The following is a 17,045-nucleotide window of genomic DNA, read 5'->3' as shown; positions in this document are numbered from 1 at the left end:
CCGCTGTTTTAGCGACATCTAGCGTGAAGGAATAAAACTACTGTGTCGTGCGGCACAGCATGATTCAGGCGTCATCCTTGGCGACATCTATTGAGCAGAAAGTCAGTGTCTTGCGGTGCAGCATGCATCAGGCGTTGTACTTAGCGACATCTATTGAATAGTAATGTAACTGAGTAACATATCACGCGTCGCATGTTCCGGGCGCTGAGAACGACCTGTTCAACGAAGACTTTTTGTGCCCAGCGGCGCAGCATCTTTTAGGCCTTATCCAATGCGATATCTACCGAACTGGAACGCAAGCAAATGCCACGGCGGACAACGGAGTAAGGGGCTTATCCCAATTCCAGGCACTATATACTATATACATGTACATAGAAACAAACTCTTCGAGATACGAGGCGTATCTTTAGAAACAGCCCATCGTGAGCTCGTTATATCGTTTTTCATATCTTGCTGCATCTTTATAATCCATAATTACGGCATAATCCCGCTCACTGGCTATTTTTTCAGGTTTCAGCAACGGCAAATCTGTACGTATTTTCGGTAAAAACAGAACATTTACGGTGTAGGCAAAGATGACGACGCAGACTCGGATAACAGAGTTAAAAACATCTCCAACCTTTACTATTTTCACCCACTTAAATCATTCAACGTCACCTTCAAGGCGTGCAAGTTCATCCCTAAACGAATCCTACGCAGAACGCCGTTTGTTCAACGTTCCATCGGGCTAAATACTAGTGATGTCAATTTCAGAAAACATATGTCCTATGTCTGTCCAATGTCCAATACTTTCGTCGACCGTCCGTCCAAAAATGTCCAAGCCAGCCATTTGTCCAAAGATGTCAGACATTTACGCAGTAGTTTACACTCAACACCGTTATTTAATTTGCTTTCAATGTATCGTTACCAGCTCAAAAGTGGTAATCATATCGAAAGCTGAGCTTTCTAATAGCCAATCAATGTTAAACACGATTACTTTAGGTATAAAAATGTTGAGGTGTAGCAAGCGATTGTCCAAAGTTGTCCAAAGCCTGCTGTCATTGTCCAACCGAATTCCGAATTGGACATTGGACAAAATCGGAATTCCGAAGATTCAAGTTCCGATTGACACCACTACTAAATACCAAGCTGTCGAGCACCACTTTTTCCGCAACAAATCGGCCACCGCAGGGCGCAGCACCAACAGACACCGCTCCAACATAATAATTTATTTGGGTCCGAACTCACAACAGCAAGATTTCATAAATCGGCAGATAACATCCCAGTTCTCCATCATATGTGGGATTTTGCGACTTGACTCTTCTATCACATTCAGCATGTCGGCGACTAGCCTAGCTCACCATTCGCTCGGCAGTGCGATACACAGACACAGAGACAGAGAGAGAGAGGGGAGGAGTAGCGGAGTGTACGGAGGAGAGAGGGGGCGGAGGAGGCGACCGCCGGCGCCAGGCGCCTTACTGCGGGCGGCGGAAGTTCTTGCCAGCGTACTTGGCGTTGGCGCCCAGCTCCTCCTCAATACGGAGGATCTGGTTGTATTTGCAGAGACGCTCGGAGCGGCATGGGGCGCCGGTCTTGATCTGCAGGAATAAATACACATTCAGTAAACAGCTCACGGCTACCACTAGACCGCACCAAAACCCCAGACTCCTTACGCCACAAAAGCACCGCTTTCACAAACTTCAACGCTATTCGTACAAGAAGTCCTATAACACGACAGCGTTGACCTCTCAGTCGTCTCCATCCCCATGCCCCCCCCCCCCCCACCCCCCGTAACTGACCTGTCCGGTGCTGAGTCCGACCACCAGGTCAGCGATGAACGGGTCCTCGGTCTCACCGGACCTGTGCGACACCATGGTGCCCCAGCCGTCCGACTTGGCCAGCTGGTGCGCCGCGATCGACTCCGTCACGCTGCCGATCTGCGGGGAGGAGTGGGTAACGCTCAGACACTGGCGGAGACATCTGTAGGAGGGGCAGCGCGGCCGCGACTGCGTCGACTGGCTTTTACTGAGCATCCTATTTCCAATCACCGTGGCTGCGCCACGGAAGCGCTATCTTCTTGAATAAATATGATCTAAGGCCCATCCAAGTCAAACAGATCCTAAAGACAAAAAAGTGACGTTAAAAGTTAAAAACAAGTTTCCTTCAACTGTGTGCGAAAACTGAGGCACAATCTCCGTCGGCCTCACCTGGTTGACTTTGAGCAGGAGGCAGTTGCAGGCCTTCTTGTCGATGCCCATCTGGATGCGCTGCGGGTTGGTGACGGTCAGGTCGTCGCCGACCACCTGGTGCTCCACGCTGGCCGTGTACTTCACCCAGCTATCCCAGTCGTCCTGGTCGAACGGATCCTCGACGGAGACGATCGGGTAGCGCTTGGCCCAGTCGCGGTACATGTCGGCCAGCGCCTCGCCGCTGATCACCTTGCTGCCGTCGTTGTTCTCAGTCTTGAAGTCGAGGTCGTACTGGCCGTCGGCCCTGAGCGGCGCAGGAGGGTAGTGAGTTAGAAATCGAGGGAAATTACCGTACAGTAATCGATGATCGCATCACTGTATTCGTAACAATGAAACGAAACCAAGTAAATAACTTGGATAAATGATAAAAAGGAACATATATTTTTTAGCTATATTTATCGTAATATTTACCTACTGTTTACTCTGCATTGTTTGCCCGTATGTCATTGTTTATCATGTATAGTGTTAGTTTGACTTCGCCTGTCAGTGGGGGTCCGCCCTGTTGGTGATCACTTGAATAAATAAATAAATAAATAAATAAATAAATAAATAAATAAATAAATAGGTAAGACCTGAAAGCTGCAATACCGAATGAGCTGCAATATGCTAAGCAGCGTTGAAACAGCCACATCAATAATTAAGACGTGAACATGCATCAAAGGTGCCTCAAATAAAGCCTACGTTTCACCCATATCGATGCAACTGGTTCCGCCAAAGCCCAACTGCTGACCAGTGACCATAGTCTCCCCGTCATAATCGCCCCCCATCCCCAGATTTCACCCGTTGTCGGGACTCACTTGTGGAACTCTGATGCGGCCACGTCCATGCCGATGTCCACCTTGCCCGTGTAGCCGGCCTTCTCGATGGCTTCCATCAGCATGGTGAGCGCCTCCTCGTTGTTCTGGATGTTGGGCGCGAAGCCGCCCTCATCGCCGACGGCAGTGGCGTCCAGGCCGAACTTCTTCTTGATGACGGCCTTCAGATTGTGGTAGACCTGAACAGGTGGAGGCAGGTTAGGAACAATCATTAATTTGCAGCATACAGATTCAAAATACAGATACAGATTGTCATAGATTACATAAACACATATTTCAAGGGATGACTGATCTCTCGCAATAGTGCTTTCCTGTTGTTCAATGGACAGACGTCTGCCATTAGCCGAGCTTAACATGTTTAGTTTTGTTTATTTGTAAATCATCAACGGCGTATTTCCCCAATCACCGATGAGGTCATTCAACAGTCAAAACTAAATCACATCACACCCAATATCACCAGCAGACCGTCCTCGACATTACGCTACACCCTCCCCCACTGGTTCCCACGCTGCCGACCGCCTCACCTCCGATCCCATACGCATGGCCTCTGTGAAGTTGGCCGCGCCCGTCGGCAGGATCATGAACTCCTGCATGGCCAGCTTGTTGCCGGCGTGCGAGCCGCCGTTGATGACGTTGAAGGCCGGCGTCGGCAGCACGATGTTCTTGTTGCCGGCAAGGTCGGCAATGTGCCTGAGACGGTTGAACGGTGATCATTAATCATGGACAATTAAAAAAGTAAATACTAGTGCTGGCTAGTAAAACGCTGAACTAGGTTAGACAATGCGTTCAAGCCAGAACAGTGAGGTCCCCCTTCCTCCCCCCCCCCCCACCCCCAAGCACTGTTCATACTGACTTGTAGAGAGGAATGCCCTTGGCGGCGGCGCCGGCCTTGCACACAGCCAGCGACACGCCCAGGATGGCGTTGGCTCCCAGCTTGGATTTGTTGGGCGTGCCGTCCAGCTGGATCATGAACTCATCGATCTCCTTCTGCTGGGTGGGCTCCAGGTTCTGCAGATATCAAACGCAGACCGTTAGCATCACAGCGACTAAACGTTTAAGGAGTGTTCACGTGAACAGTAAAAAACGTGTTTCTCTGGAAGCAGTTTTCTTCATTCGGTCTACCTGTTCGATTGTAGCCAAATGAAAAAGTTAAAGCGTAATCAATGAAAAAGGTTTATAACTTTTTGAGTCTAGCCACATTTCTGATTTTTCCACGATAATGTCAGCCTCCTATATGTAGATGCCATGAACGCAAATAGGATCGATGGTGCCTATCTAATTTCTGACTTTACCACCAGCCCTTTATTGATTGAGGTATTCTAACCTTCTTCAGAAGTTCGGGTACAATGATCTTGTTGATGTTCTCGACCGCCTTGAAGACGCTCTTGCCCATGTACTTAGACTTGTCGCCATCGCGCAGCTCAAGAGCCTCGTGCACGCCTGGAAAATGTTCAAATGTTATAATAACTTATCTAGACTGTTAAGTTTCAAGAACATCGAATGTATTCGAACAGAAGTAGGGCTTCGTTTATCGTAAAGCAATCTTGAACGACCAAGAATATCATGATTTCCCGACACAATCACCCAAAAATTATGCATTATTAACCCGCGCCCCAGTGGCGGTCTCCGCCAACTTCGCCCTAGTGAGGGGGGGCATATGTTACCACCCACCTCTAACTCAAAAACTAAGAGGGCTAGAAAGACGCGGTGAAAAGCAGTCGATAGCTCTTGATGCGTACGTTTGAAAGTATTCGGTCATTTTTCATCTTAGAGCAATATTGGGGTCACCAGAGGTCATCAAAGGTCAAAATTTGCGAGTTGTCATTATATTTTTCAGAAAACATGCCATTATCTCAGGAACTATGATAGCTAGAAAAACGCTGGGAAAAGCAATCGATAGCTTTTGAACTCTTCTTTTGATAAGGTCATCATCAAAAATGACCTCAGGTCAACGGTTTAGCCTCCAGAGGGCAAAAACTCCAAAAATAGCTGTTTTTAAGAAAAGTGTTTTTCGACAATAACTTTTGACTAAAAAAAAACTAGGCCATTTCTAATGCCAGAATCGTGTTCCTCTCGCCGAGACGCGTCGAATGAACTATAAGTTGACCTTGAAAGGGCAACTTCAAAATTTGACCTCAGGTCAAGGTCATGACCTGACCGAAAAAGGTCATGTTGCATATCAGTCGATGCGTCTCGGCAAGACAAACACAATGAGGCCAACCCCAGCGTTCTATCTCTTTCCAATCGAGAGTTATTGGCAAAAAACTGTTTGTAGCCTCAAATGACCTCGGATGACCTTTCAAGAGGCTATCAGCAAAAAAGACACCTTGGTCGTCACGGGTGGTCCAAATCATTGTTATCCTGAAATATTTGGACTGTTCCTATGCGTACACACGGATCTAGAGGCATTTTCGTTTTTCTCCATTGACTTATAATGGAAAGGTCACGCCACTGACCTGACCTTAGGTCACGCATATAAAAAATCCGAGATATACAAATTGTAGGCACCCATAACATCATGTAATCCACCAAGTTTGAAACCTCTCTGACAAACACTGCAGGCTGGACATGATTGCAAACTTTTTTTTTAGGCTTGGTCAGTTAACTTGACCTAGTGACCTGACCTGACATGACCTGGGGTCAAAAATTTCACACATTGTCTAAATTGATGCACCAAAAGCTACCCCAAGCGGCGCGGCGCTACGCGCCGCGGTTTTTTATTTATACGAAAAAAACGCGACAGGGTGGTAACATATGCCCCCCCCCCCCACACTGGGGCGAAGGTTAATTTGACCACTCGTATCACCCGCCTCACATCAATATCACACTTAAAAACCTAAGTTGATCACCAAACGTGTAAAAGCTGAGGCTTTTAACGTACCGGTACTGGCGCCAGAGGGCACGGCGGCACGGAAGAGGCCCTTCTCCGTGAACAGGTCGACCTCGACCGTGGGGTTGCCACGGGAGTCGAAGATACTGCGGGCGTGAACCTTCTGGATCGGCATTTTCTTGGAACTGACGACCGAGGATGAACCTTTACCTGGAACAGGTGAGATTATGAGGATCAATGTTAAGTCTGATAACCATGAATCGCTGCAGAGGTTTCATAACGTGAAGTTCTTGCACATTTTGTTAAGTGATGGCGGTGACTAGCGAGCAGTTTTACGCCGACAAGAAAGATTATTTTTCGTTAAATCTCGATAGCAATGAGAATACACAATACTCTGATAAACATCCTGCCAATGGCGGTTAAATTCACAAACACATTCAACGATTCCGATAATTACCTTCTAAAGATACTTAGAAGAAACGATAGACGATGCAATTAGTTGATTTAAAATTAAGTGTGAAATATTAATTGAACAAACACGATATTTCGCTGTACTCGGTGAAGGAGACGGAAAAGGAACAAATGAGCTAATCACAAACAAATGATTTTTTCTCGCGCATCATCTGTGGCGGCTACTTCACAAAAAAGGTTTTATTGAAAGGGGAGAAACAGGAACATAAGAAAATGAACGCAAAATCAAGTTTCGCACACCGAAACTGGAAACGATGGTGTGAAGAAAAATGCACTTGTTCAAGGTGCGGTAGAAGACATGATACAAAACTACAACATATTTTTTGAATTATGTTGTAGTTTGACGCCCAGCAACAGTTAGCAGTCAGTCGCCCAGCAACATTGGACGAATTACGCTTAGTTATTAGATCCTTAAAATCACACACGTCATGTGGGCCAGATAGACTCCCTGCTTTTTTATTCAAGTCTTTCTCTTCCAGGCTTCTTGGATCGCTTCTACGAGTATTTAACTCATCCATCACCAGCGGTACTTTGCCATCCTGTTGGAAAATAGCTGAAGTAGTTCCCATTTACAAGGGAAAAGGTGACCCAAAGGAGGCGTCTAGCTTTAGACCTATATCCCTTTTAAGCGTCGCTTCCAAAATTCTCGAGAGACTTGTCTCTCTTCAGCTAAGTACGTACCTAGATGACTGCGATGTGTTGTCAGAAAATCAGTTTGGTTTCCGACCACGCTATTCCGTTGAACATGCCCTGATTGCATTGACGGAATCCATCAGGGCTTCTATTGATAAGGGAAACATTTGCATTCTGGTATCGCTAGATCTGAGCAAGGCGTTTGATTGTGTAGATCATCGTATATTGCTAGCGAAACTCTCACACTATGGCATTGAACACCCATGGTTCAAAAGCTATCTTTCTGGTAGGCGCCAGTATGTGAGGGGTTGTATAGATGCGAAGGGTGATGTGCTGTCAGGTGTTCCACAGGGAAGTGTGTTGGGTCCGATGTTGTTTAACTTGTACATGAATGATTTACCCACCGTTGCGTCTGAATCAGGATCAATAATTCAATACGCCGATGACACTCAGGTGATGGTTTCGGGACCACCAAACGAACTAGATACTGTGATAGGTCGCCTTCAGACCCTTCTTCAAAGGCTTGGGGTGTGGTTCTCCCGGAACCGCCTTTCTGTAAATGCTGCCAAATCACAAGTCACTGTTTTTGGCACTAGATGTGTTTTGAAAAAGATTAATTTGAAGAGTGTACATGTATTTGATACTGTGGTACAAGTTAAGCCGTCTCTAATTAGTTTGGGCGTTACTTTAGACAGCTGTCTTACGTGGAGTAGCCATATCGACACTGTCGTTGGCAAATGCATTGGCATGCTGATACGCCTGAGTCACTTGCGTCACATTATGCCCTTGAAAACTATTGCACTGCTTGTTAATTCGTTAGTTCTTCCACATATCCGTTTCTGTGTTTCTGTATGGGGGAATTGTGGCTTGACACAGGGGAAAAGGATATCTAAAATTGTAAAATTTGCTCGACGTATCACGGGTCGTGAGAGTGCGAATGTGGCATGGCGAAGAGACTTAGCCTTCGAACATGACATTGCTGCATTGAATATAATTCGTCAGTGTCTGCTTTTTCCGGAGATTACAACACCTTTGATATCCTCGCTCTTTATAACTAGAAGATCTGACCGTGAGACAAGACAGTCGGAGAACCTAGATCTGGTTGCTCCGCGAACAGATTTTATGAAATATTCACTGTCATATCATGGCTCTAAATTGTGGAATAGTTTGCCTACTAGAATGAGGAATGCCTCAAAATCTGAACTGAAAAAGTACCTCCTAGCAAAAGCAAACACTGACAACTGATGACCACGTTTCACCCAATGTGTGCGAATGTACTTGTATGTACCCTGTAGTGTACCGTTATATGTACCAACCATCACTGTTAACCGCATGCACAGACGTGTTGGAATTGGCAATGTGTGCGGATGTGCTCGCATATGCCCTGCAGTGTACCGTTAAACGTACCAACAATCATTGTTTACTGCATGAACAGATGTGTTGGAATTGGCAATGTTCCACTGTAACGCCCACCCGATGATCGTGGTTAGTGGAATAAACGATATAATAATAATAATATAATAATAATAATAATAATTAAATTACTTGACGAAACGAATACGCTGCCTTTATCAGCACAATGCACAACACAAGAATTTTGCCAGTTTTGAGAGGTTTCAAAGCAAGACGGGAAAGCACACATCGCGTCTTGGCGTCTCAACTTGCCGAATAAGGTGGCAGTGATGTCGAAAATTCGTCTAATAATTTGCATTTACTTAAAAATATAACTTCTCGGGTACTTTACTTGGCATAATCGTGAAAAGCGCATTTCTTCATCAAAATTGACGCAGCAAAAATCACAAACATCGTTTTTAGCCTTCTCCAAATGATATTTTATTTTTAAGTGATTAACTTCGATAATAGGCTGCGATCACCACTCCAAGATTTGGCCCGTTCTCAGCCGACCGTTTTTCACCAAAACGGAGCAGCGATCGCTTCAGTCTCCGTGTAGCCCGCAACTGATGATATATGCAGATTTGGGAATGCGGATTTGAAAGAGTTTCATTAGGAAATACTTAACATGTTCGATGGGGTACACTCGTTACGACAAAAAGTTGCAAGCTGGCGGGACGCCAACGTAATCCACAATGCCATGTGAAGTCAAAATCTTCCAACCTTGGATGCCGACTATCTAGTGTCTATGCCACGTCAACTGTATTGTGGCACCGCCATATAGTAGGGCTGATGTATGGATGCTATATGGATGTATAAATGTTATCTACCCTTTAAGCCTGATTTTCGTAAGTTGTTCAACATCCTGCAATCTGCATACCCAAACTTGGATCAGAAGATCACTGCGCTGATATACGCCCGCAATTTACCATTCTTTAGGGGCATTTCACATTTTCTTTCGACAGGTCGAACGGATCAACGGACTAAAGCTGATTATATGACAGATAAAAATTAAGTGTTGTGCCCATCGGTTTATCCCTCTTTAAAGGTAGTGTGCCACCTTTGAAAGATTTCCCATTTTATTTTTCCTAGGATAAGAAGCTTCTGTTTTTACCTAATATCGCAAAAAAATCAAAAATGGGCCTGGAATAGTGCCTTTTTCGCCTAAAAGTTTATCGGTTTTTAGATATGTATAACAACTGTAGTGGGCTCACCTGCAAACAGGCGTCGGGCAACAATCGCGAATGCGGCGCACTTGTGACAATAAGCAAAGGTCATTATAGTGTTACGACCATACGACGTACGGGAATGAGTTATCAGCTGTCTAATCGTAGACAACACAATGTCGAGCCTTAAACTGTAAGCCCGTATTGGTATTGTTTCTTTTAATATTTGGCTGTCGAACATTATTTATGGTTTGAAATATAATTTTATGTAAAATAATTGATATGAAAAAGCCGTCTTATAAGTTATGACCCCATTTCACCACACGCAAGTGGCAGAAATGACAATGATCAGCTGACGCATTTTTCTTGGCCGAAGTCAGAGCGCGCAGCCCGACGCACCACCACCGCACCACAAAGTATGAGCAGAAGCCGCGCCCAAAGCCAGGGCCCCGGTAACGTGAGGTAGCCGAGTCGGGGCAGCGTGCGCTGACCCAAGCCGGGGCCGCAGCTTTGGGCGCGGTCTACCGCATCCCCGCGGGCAGCCCCGGGCTATCACATGACACCGGGAGGACGCGCGGCTCCGGCTTGGGTCAGCGCACGCTGCCCTGACTCGGCTACCTCACGTTACCGGGGCCCTGGCTTTGGGCGTGGTCTACCGCACCACCTAACAGGCGTGTTCGAAACCGCAGGAGCTGATGATGAACGGGTTTATCGAAACTTGATTGGATGAGCATATCGGTAATAGCGATTTCAGTGTGTGCATTTATTGTTCATAGTGGTGTGAAATGTGGTTGGGGTACGACCGACAACCCGTCGGGGCGAATTTCGCACTGGGGTACTCAAAATTTGAAGAATTTAAGACGTTTCCATGAGTTTTGAAGGTATGGATAAGTTCTAAAAATCCGGTTCTCCTTATCTGGGCCATTAACTCCATACGGTCCAAGAAAGCTGGCACACTACCTTTAACGACATTCATCGCCTTTGCTAGATAAGATACGGGAAATACAATTTTATCAGGTCAGCGTCATTAGTTAATGGTAGAACTTACGTGCGTCGTTAACATCTAAGGATAACAGTTAGAGCGAAGATTTTCCTTGCAAAAATCACTCAACAAATTATTGATAATCAAGTGCACACAACAACGTTCTTAAATGTCAATACTCAACAACACATAAATAAAATATTTTGAGCACATAAAATGGTGCGGCCAGATGGTAGGCTAGAGGCCGATAAGCGATATTTCAAAAGGTGTGATATTGAACTTCAATATAAGGCCAAGCTATCAGCTGCAAATAGACACAAACCGCTATTGCGTTGCAAGCCGCTCTCTAATCAGCGCTGCTTTGAATCAGGCAGTACTCACCACAACAAAGGGCCATTTAATCCATCAGATCCCAAGGATGAACCACGGAAGGATGAACAGGAGGATGAAGGAAGTTTGACGGAACAGGAGGTCTGAAACGGGTCACACGTCGTCATGCCTGTTGTCATTGAGTTGGCGATTGCTGTATTCCAGTCATACACAATGGATGATTGAATTTAATTTAGGACAAATGCTATTTTGCAATTATGAATCAAACAAATGCATCGTTGTTACCTGATGGGTGATGAAAAACACCTGATTCAAGACCTAATACACAACGTGTACTCCCCAGAAAACAAATGAAATTCTGATCGCCCGCCGAAAGTCGCATTTCACGTGACAAAACGTGAAAAACTTAGTAGGCATTTTCCGCCGATGAGAATTATGTCACGTCATCACAAAGAGTGCAGGCATGGCGCGGGAAACTGCCGGTAAAATAGCCCAGCACCCCAGCATACAAATCGATTTTTCTAGCAAGAAATAAGAAGACGGATATAACCTAAAAAACAATGCAGTTTCTTACAGTTATTAGAAAGTACTTGCTACGATGAATGCAAAACCAGTATGGTTGGTCACGTGCTTAAAAAACTAAAAAGTAGGAGCGAATATCTTTTCACGATGCCTACTCAGCTTTGACATACATGATACGCAATTATCGTTGGTTACATATTTCAGGGTGATGTTAAAAAGGCGAAAGTAACGTCCCATTGTTACAATACAAGACACGGCCATTGCATAAGCAAAGCAATTAAAATACAAGTGCTCAAAATCATACTATAAAACTGATGCTACCACTAGAAGGTAATACAAAAAATGCACCAATAAGATATTTGCGTATGTCTCAACCACCCACACACTAGTCATCGCACACCGATGAATGGAACGCAGCGCGCCATGAGCGTTGTCACGTGGCCGGATATTTTTGGAGCTGTCAGACACCGTCCCGCCCTGTGCAGTCACCGCTGCCAATGTGCGCCGGGCCATCCCCGCGCAGCTGCCGATACCCGAGTACCGTGTAACCCCCTCCGCACGGAGAACAGAGCTCGTGCACTAACACGTCCGTACGATGTGCAAAAGACCATTTTCAATATTTACCATACTGCAAAAACGACCTAATCCCCCCTAAAAAATGTTCTCGTTATCCCTAAGCTCACCATGCCACTGCACAATGGATCAGATTCGCCATTCGGTCGCAAGCACATTATTTATGATTTCGGTGAATTTCCCAAAGTAACGCAATATCTCGGTAACTACTAAACCGATTACGCTGAAAGTTGGCAGGTAGGTAGGCACCCACTAGGCAATGCATATCCATGTGCCAGAGTTTGGATGCTGCTGCACGTGCGCACGTGCAGGGTCTATTCCAGATCTCGAGAACGGCTGGACCGATTGCGCTCAAATTTGGTACACGGTTAGGAACCAGTTAGTAGGGCGGTTAGGTTAGGAACACAAGTCAGTTGGGACCCATTTTGCACGTGCGCACGTGCAGGGTGCCGCTTCCAGATCTCGAGAACGGCTGGGCCGAAAGGCTGCGACAACCTCGTCGTAGTAACGGACCACAAACCGCTCACGAAGATCTTCGGCGACCGCACGCTGGACGAGATCACAAACACACGGCTATTCCGGCTCAAGCAGCGGACGCTTCCGTGGCGGTTTGAGGTCAGGTACCTCCCTGGCGCTACCAATCATGCGGCCGATGCAGCATCTCGCCACCCGTCTCACCCAGTGATGGGAGAAGCGGGAATCACCGATCGTGCCGAGTCCGTCCTGGTGGCCGCCATCCAACATGACGCTCAAGTGATCGCTGCCATCTCCTGGACTGAGCTCGTGATTGAGTCAGCACGAGACTCTTCTGTGTCTGTTGTTCTCCGCCTGATCGAGGTCGGTTTCCCGGAAGAATCTGCGGTGGTCAGTGACGCAGCACCATTCTGGCCCATCCGTGACGCTCTTACGCTCAGGACGGAGTCGTCATGTACCAGGATCGGGTAGTGGTCCCATCGTCCCTTCGCCGTCGTGTTCTTCAGCACCTCCACGCGGCCCATCAAGGCGTCGCATCAATGGAGCGCAGAGCTTGGGCTATTGTGTTCTGGCCTGGGATGACCGCAGACATCCAGGACACACGCGACCGATGCACCATGTGCATTCGAAACGCTCCGTCGCAGGCCGCTACCCCGCCGCTGCCTTCGACGCCGTTTGAACAGATCTTCGCTGGCTTCTTTGAGTACCCTGGCCGCCATTATCTCGTTGTTAGAGACCGACTTGTCTGGATGGGTAGAGGTCTTCGGTTCACCCAGCGGTACAAGTCTGGCTGGGGCGTCGGGCCTTATCCAGCAGTCCTGCGTGCATTCTTCTTGAGGTTTGGTGTCCCAAAGGAGCTCTCCAGTGATGGTGGGCCGGAGTTCTCAGCAGGAGCGACGGCAGAATTCCTGCAAACCTGGGGCGTGCGCCATCGGAAGTCCTCTGCACACTTTCTGCAGTCTAATGGGAGGGCGGAGGTGGCGGTGAAAGCTGCCAAGCGTCTCCTGGCGTCAAACACGGGTCTAAAACGGCTCCCTCGACAATGATCGCTGGTTTTGCTCCATTACAGCCTGGTGCAAATCTTAAGTCCAATTTGGGTTGGTGTAAGCTGGTGTAGATTGATCACTATGGCTATTTGGTGTTTCTCATCTACTCTGTTACCATACTTTGCTGTCTGGGTAGAAGTGTCACTGGTAAATCCATCATCCAAGGGTAGATCCATCATTTACCAGTGTAGTGGTAGATCCATAATCACTGGTAGATCCAAGATTCTTGGGTAGATTCATCATTTGTTGGAAAGGCCGGGTCTTACTAACAACTGGATAAAATCTGCTGGCTGGTCAGCTGGCGACATACGATAGCTATGGTGTTATATAAACATGGTAATAGAGTAGATTGATATCAATATGAACAAGTAAAATGGCACTCATAGAAAAATTAATAGATATATATTTAGTCATTTATATCTTGTATTGCTATTAAAGGAAATAGTTCACTTTTTAACATGGGTTTTGAACTGGAATAGCAGTTCCGTAGCTTGGGCTGAGACGAGCATAAATCAGGAGCTTTTACAGCCCAACGATCACCCTAGGCAAAGATATTCTATTTCTCGTCCCGAAAAAGGTGTCTTGCCTTGAGGATGTGTGCCTTGCATATATTTCCATCCAGTATGAAAAGAGCATGGGTCCCGAAAATTCTTCAGAAACTAGAGAAATTATCTACGAGAACTCTAGAGAAATTCTCGTACTGATCAATTAGGACATTCAGGGGAACATTATCAGATCGAGCAGATCGCCCAAATGCCAGTGGCTGCGATAATTTCTCTGTTTCTGAAGAATTTTCGGGACCCATGCTCTTTTCATACTTGATAGCGTGTGCCTTACAGAAACTGAAAAGTTCTTCCTATATCAAAATATAGAAAATAATATTTTGTTATAAAAAGGTTTCATTTTCTTTGCTGATTATTTTGAACATAAAAAATCATAAATCCGTTGCAAAAAAATAATTTCGTGAAAGTGAACTATTTCCTTTAAACAAGCTCTGCTAGCGCCACCAGTCCATACAGCACCAGCTGGAAAATAATCCAGTTAATAATACGACCCAAATGCCGCCCCCGAACCAAAAGACAAAATTTATTTTCAGATTAAAAACCAAACTTTACTTTTGTTAAGATTGTTTAGCTTGCACATCAGCATGAGGTGAATCAAAATCCAATGATTTTTTTTAATTTCAAGAAACTTGGTGGTACACACAGGTACCTGTGTGTGGTGTATCTGTTGTGTATGTGTATCTGAAGTGATGGATTATATTTTTCTAGCCTCATCTTAACATAACGGTTAGCGGCCACAGACAGTGAGGTATATGTCAAGTTTAGGTCCTAACTACAATTGTGACGCTGTTGATACGAATATGAAACAGCAAAAATTTTAGGTTTTAGGTTAGGTTAGGTTAGGTTGTAGGTTTGTAGGTTTTAGGTTGTAGGTAGGTAGGTTTGTAGGTTAGGTTAGGTTAGGTTAGGTTTGTAGGTTGTAGGTTGGTAGGTTATAGGTAAGTAGGTAAGGTTAGGTCAGGTTTGATTATGTTTTTTTCTTTTATTTGCGAGACATATGAGTATCATTTTTGGATTCAGGATGTCAAATAATGTAATAATATGAAAAATTTATCAATGAAATCTTCTTAGGACTTAAACTTGACATTTACCGACAGTGACGCCGGCTTTACGGATACACAAGTGTCCACAGCTGTCATTGGAAGACGTAGTTAAAAAATACTTTTCATGCAGTATTTTACATGCAATATGGACATGACAAACAACTTAATTCCATCCAAAACAGTTCAGAGAAAAAGAGGCGGGGCAAACAAAAAAGCCTGCAGGGTACAGTACCTAGCAGTAAGGGGCATTGGGAAAAAACCAGCACGACCTTCTTCAAACAACAGCCTCATTAAAGGGACCCTCCCACCTTCAAAAAAGTTAATGAATTGGCATGAAAGTGATGTCGCTCGGTTCAGAAAGAGCAAAAACGAATATCTACCAAATTTCATCGAAAAATATTCACCGGTTTTCAAGATATTAGACTTTTACTTTTGTTTACTTTTTGGGATCTCCGCTGTTCCTAGCGTCTTTATTTGAAAGTGCGGCATTTGTTGCGCGCAAAGCAGCATATACCACCGCGTGCTACAGAACGTTTTAGTCAAACATTTAACGGACGTTCGAAAGCCTGATGACGTCATCAGATTCCCGTAATGGTTAAGAGATAGGGACCACGCTGGTCCCACCCTGCAAGTAAAGGGAAGAAATTTCTTCAACACCATAAAGCTGCGGGGGTTGCGACCAGGATAAATGGTGGTTTCTGAGCCTGGCCGCAAACTTGGCTATCTCAACTCAAAACTAATGTTAAGGTGGGAGGGTCCCTTTAAGGAACTACACTTAAAATGGCCAACAGCAGAAGCAAACGTCTCGCACAAAATATTGATATAATCCAGTGCGAAATCCTTACCGGCAATTTTGTGCTGGGAACGGAAGTGAAAGAGAGGCGGCCGACACAAAACCAACCACAGCTTCGCCGGCTCCACGCAAGGTCGCATTTTGGATAGACTCGCAAGAGACGTTTTGTATGAGAGGGCATTTCAAGGCCAGCCCAAAGCTATTTGAAACTTGAATACATATCAAAAAGAATAATAGATATTTCCGCTTTTCAGATACGTTTAATAATTAGATTTAAATTATTAAGCCAGTTGAACTTTTGAATAAAATATCTTTTTCATACTAGATTCTGAAATAAATTTGCTTTTTCCAAAAATAGCTTTATTTTTAGATATTCAATAAATTTTGCAGGCTAAAAAAGTAAGTTATATAAAAGTTTACTAGTCAAGGATGAAAATACACGAAACTGTAAGTGATATTTTTTAGCTAGTTGAATTGCTAATCGAACTATAGTTTCTAGCAAGTAGACCAAATCTCCACGATAGAGCTGGATTTAGACCTGCCTTGTTTTGGCGCACATGTTACATTTACAATGCTCGATGATAAATACACGCTGTCGCCGGAAAAAAGTTGATTGTTGCAAGGGATTGTTGCAAGGGATTGTTGTTAGATTGCGGGCAAGGAAATTGGGTTTTCCCCTTATCCATTTCATGCCGATCCTCATCCGATGCTGTTAAGATCTGGTAAATAAATAATAAGTCAATTGTCAAAAGAGATCGTAGGTATATAGTTATCCAGGTATGGGTAGAATTTTCAGCGGTTTTCTATTCTGATTCTCTGAAATTATCTCAGCTCAGTGTCCCACTTCAACTTATGAGAAAGATAATAAATAAGCTGCTGACGTTGTTTTTCAATGGTTGTAAGGCAAACTTTTCAGAGCAGATAAAAACTGACCTCTGAAAGAGAAAGTGCTCTGCTCTATGCTTAAAGGGACACTCCCACCTTTACATTAGTTTGAGTTGAGATAGCCAAATTGGTGGCCGTGGCCTGCAACTACCGGTTTGGGCACTCACAACATCGACAAATGCTTTAATTCGGAGATATGGAATTTAAATTGCAGTTTTCGGATTCTAAGGGGCTAGTGCATTGGTATGCCCCCTTAGAATTTGTGACGCGCAGCGGAGATCTAACGATTTTTAAATCTT

General features: G+C 45.0%; 1 protein-coding gene across 5 annotated transcripts; it reads right to left on the bottom strand.

Moving 5' to 3' along the window:
- Positions 1–1,193: 1,193 nt before the first annotated feature.
- LOC122385231 (enolase-like) lies at positions 1,194–16,149 on the bottom strand. Of its 5 annotated transcripts, none has more exons than XM_043373356.1 (10): positions 15,914–16,135; positions 10,899–10,990; positions 5,925–6,083; positions 4,368–4,483; positions 3,897–4,051; positions 3,568–3,733; positions 3,026–3,222; positions 2,187–2,472; positions 1,779–1,916; positions 1,194–1,577 (listed from the first exon to the last, which is right to left on the bottom strand). In XM_043373356.1, the coding sequence occupies exons 2-10, from the start codon at positions 10,912–10,914 to the stop codon at positions 1,455–1,457; spliced, it is 1,356 nt and encodes a 451-aa protein (XP_043229291.1). In that variant the 5' UTR covers positions 10,915–10,990; positions 15,914–16,135; the 3' UTR covers positions 1,194–1,454. The 5 variants fall into 5 exon arrangements, with proteins under 5 accessions (XP_043229291.1, XP_043229292.1, XP_043229290.1 ...); XM_043373357.1 differs by lacking the exon at positions 15,914–16,135 and adding an exon at positions 15,301–15,315; XM_043373355.1 differs by lacking the exon at positions 15,914–16,135 and adding an exon at positions 11,133–11,338.
- Between the last annotated feature and the right edge of the window lie 896 nt (positions 16,150–17,045).

This window comes from Amphibalanus amphitrite, unplaced genomic scaffold (genome assembly GCF_019059575.1).
Source record: "Amphibalanus amphitrite isolate SeventyFive unplaced genomic scaffold, NRLGWU_Aamphi_draft 000212F_arrow, whole genome shotgun sequence".
Taxonomy (NCBI): Eukaryota; Metazoa; Arthropoda; class Thecostraca; order Balanomorpha; family Balanidae; genus Amphibalanus; species Amphibalanus amphitrite.
The sequence above is the reverse complement of the archived record's forward strand: the minus strand, read 5'-3'. Positions and strand labels throughout refer to the sequence as shown.

Bases quoted from the DNA above. Each gene is read 5' to 3' on its own strand.
- LOC122385231 (XM_043373354.1), bottom strand. From the start codon at position 16,001: ATGCGACCTTGCGTGGAGCCGGCGAAGCTGTGGTTGGTTTTGTGTCGG. The intron at 6,084-15,913 runs GTAAGGATTTCG...CACCTGTTCCAG, and splicing joins TTCCCAGCACAAAATTGCCG to GTAAAGGTTCATCCTCGGTC. The intron at 4,052-4,367 runs GTTAGAATACCT...TGATATCTGCAG, and splicing joins TACCCGAACTTCTGAAGAAG to AACCTGGAGCCCACCCAGCA.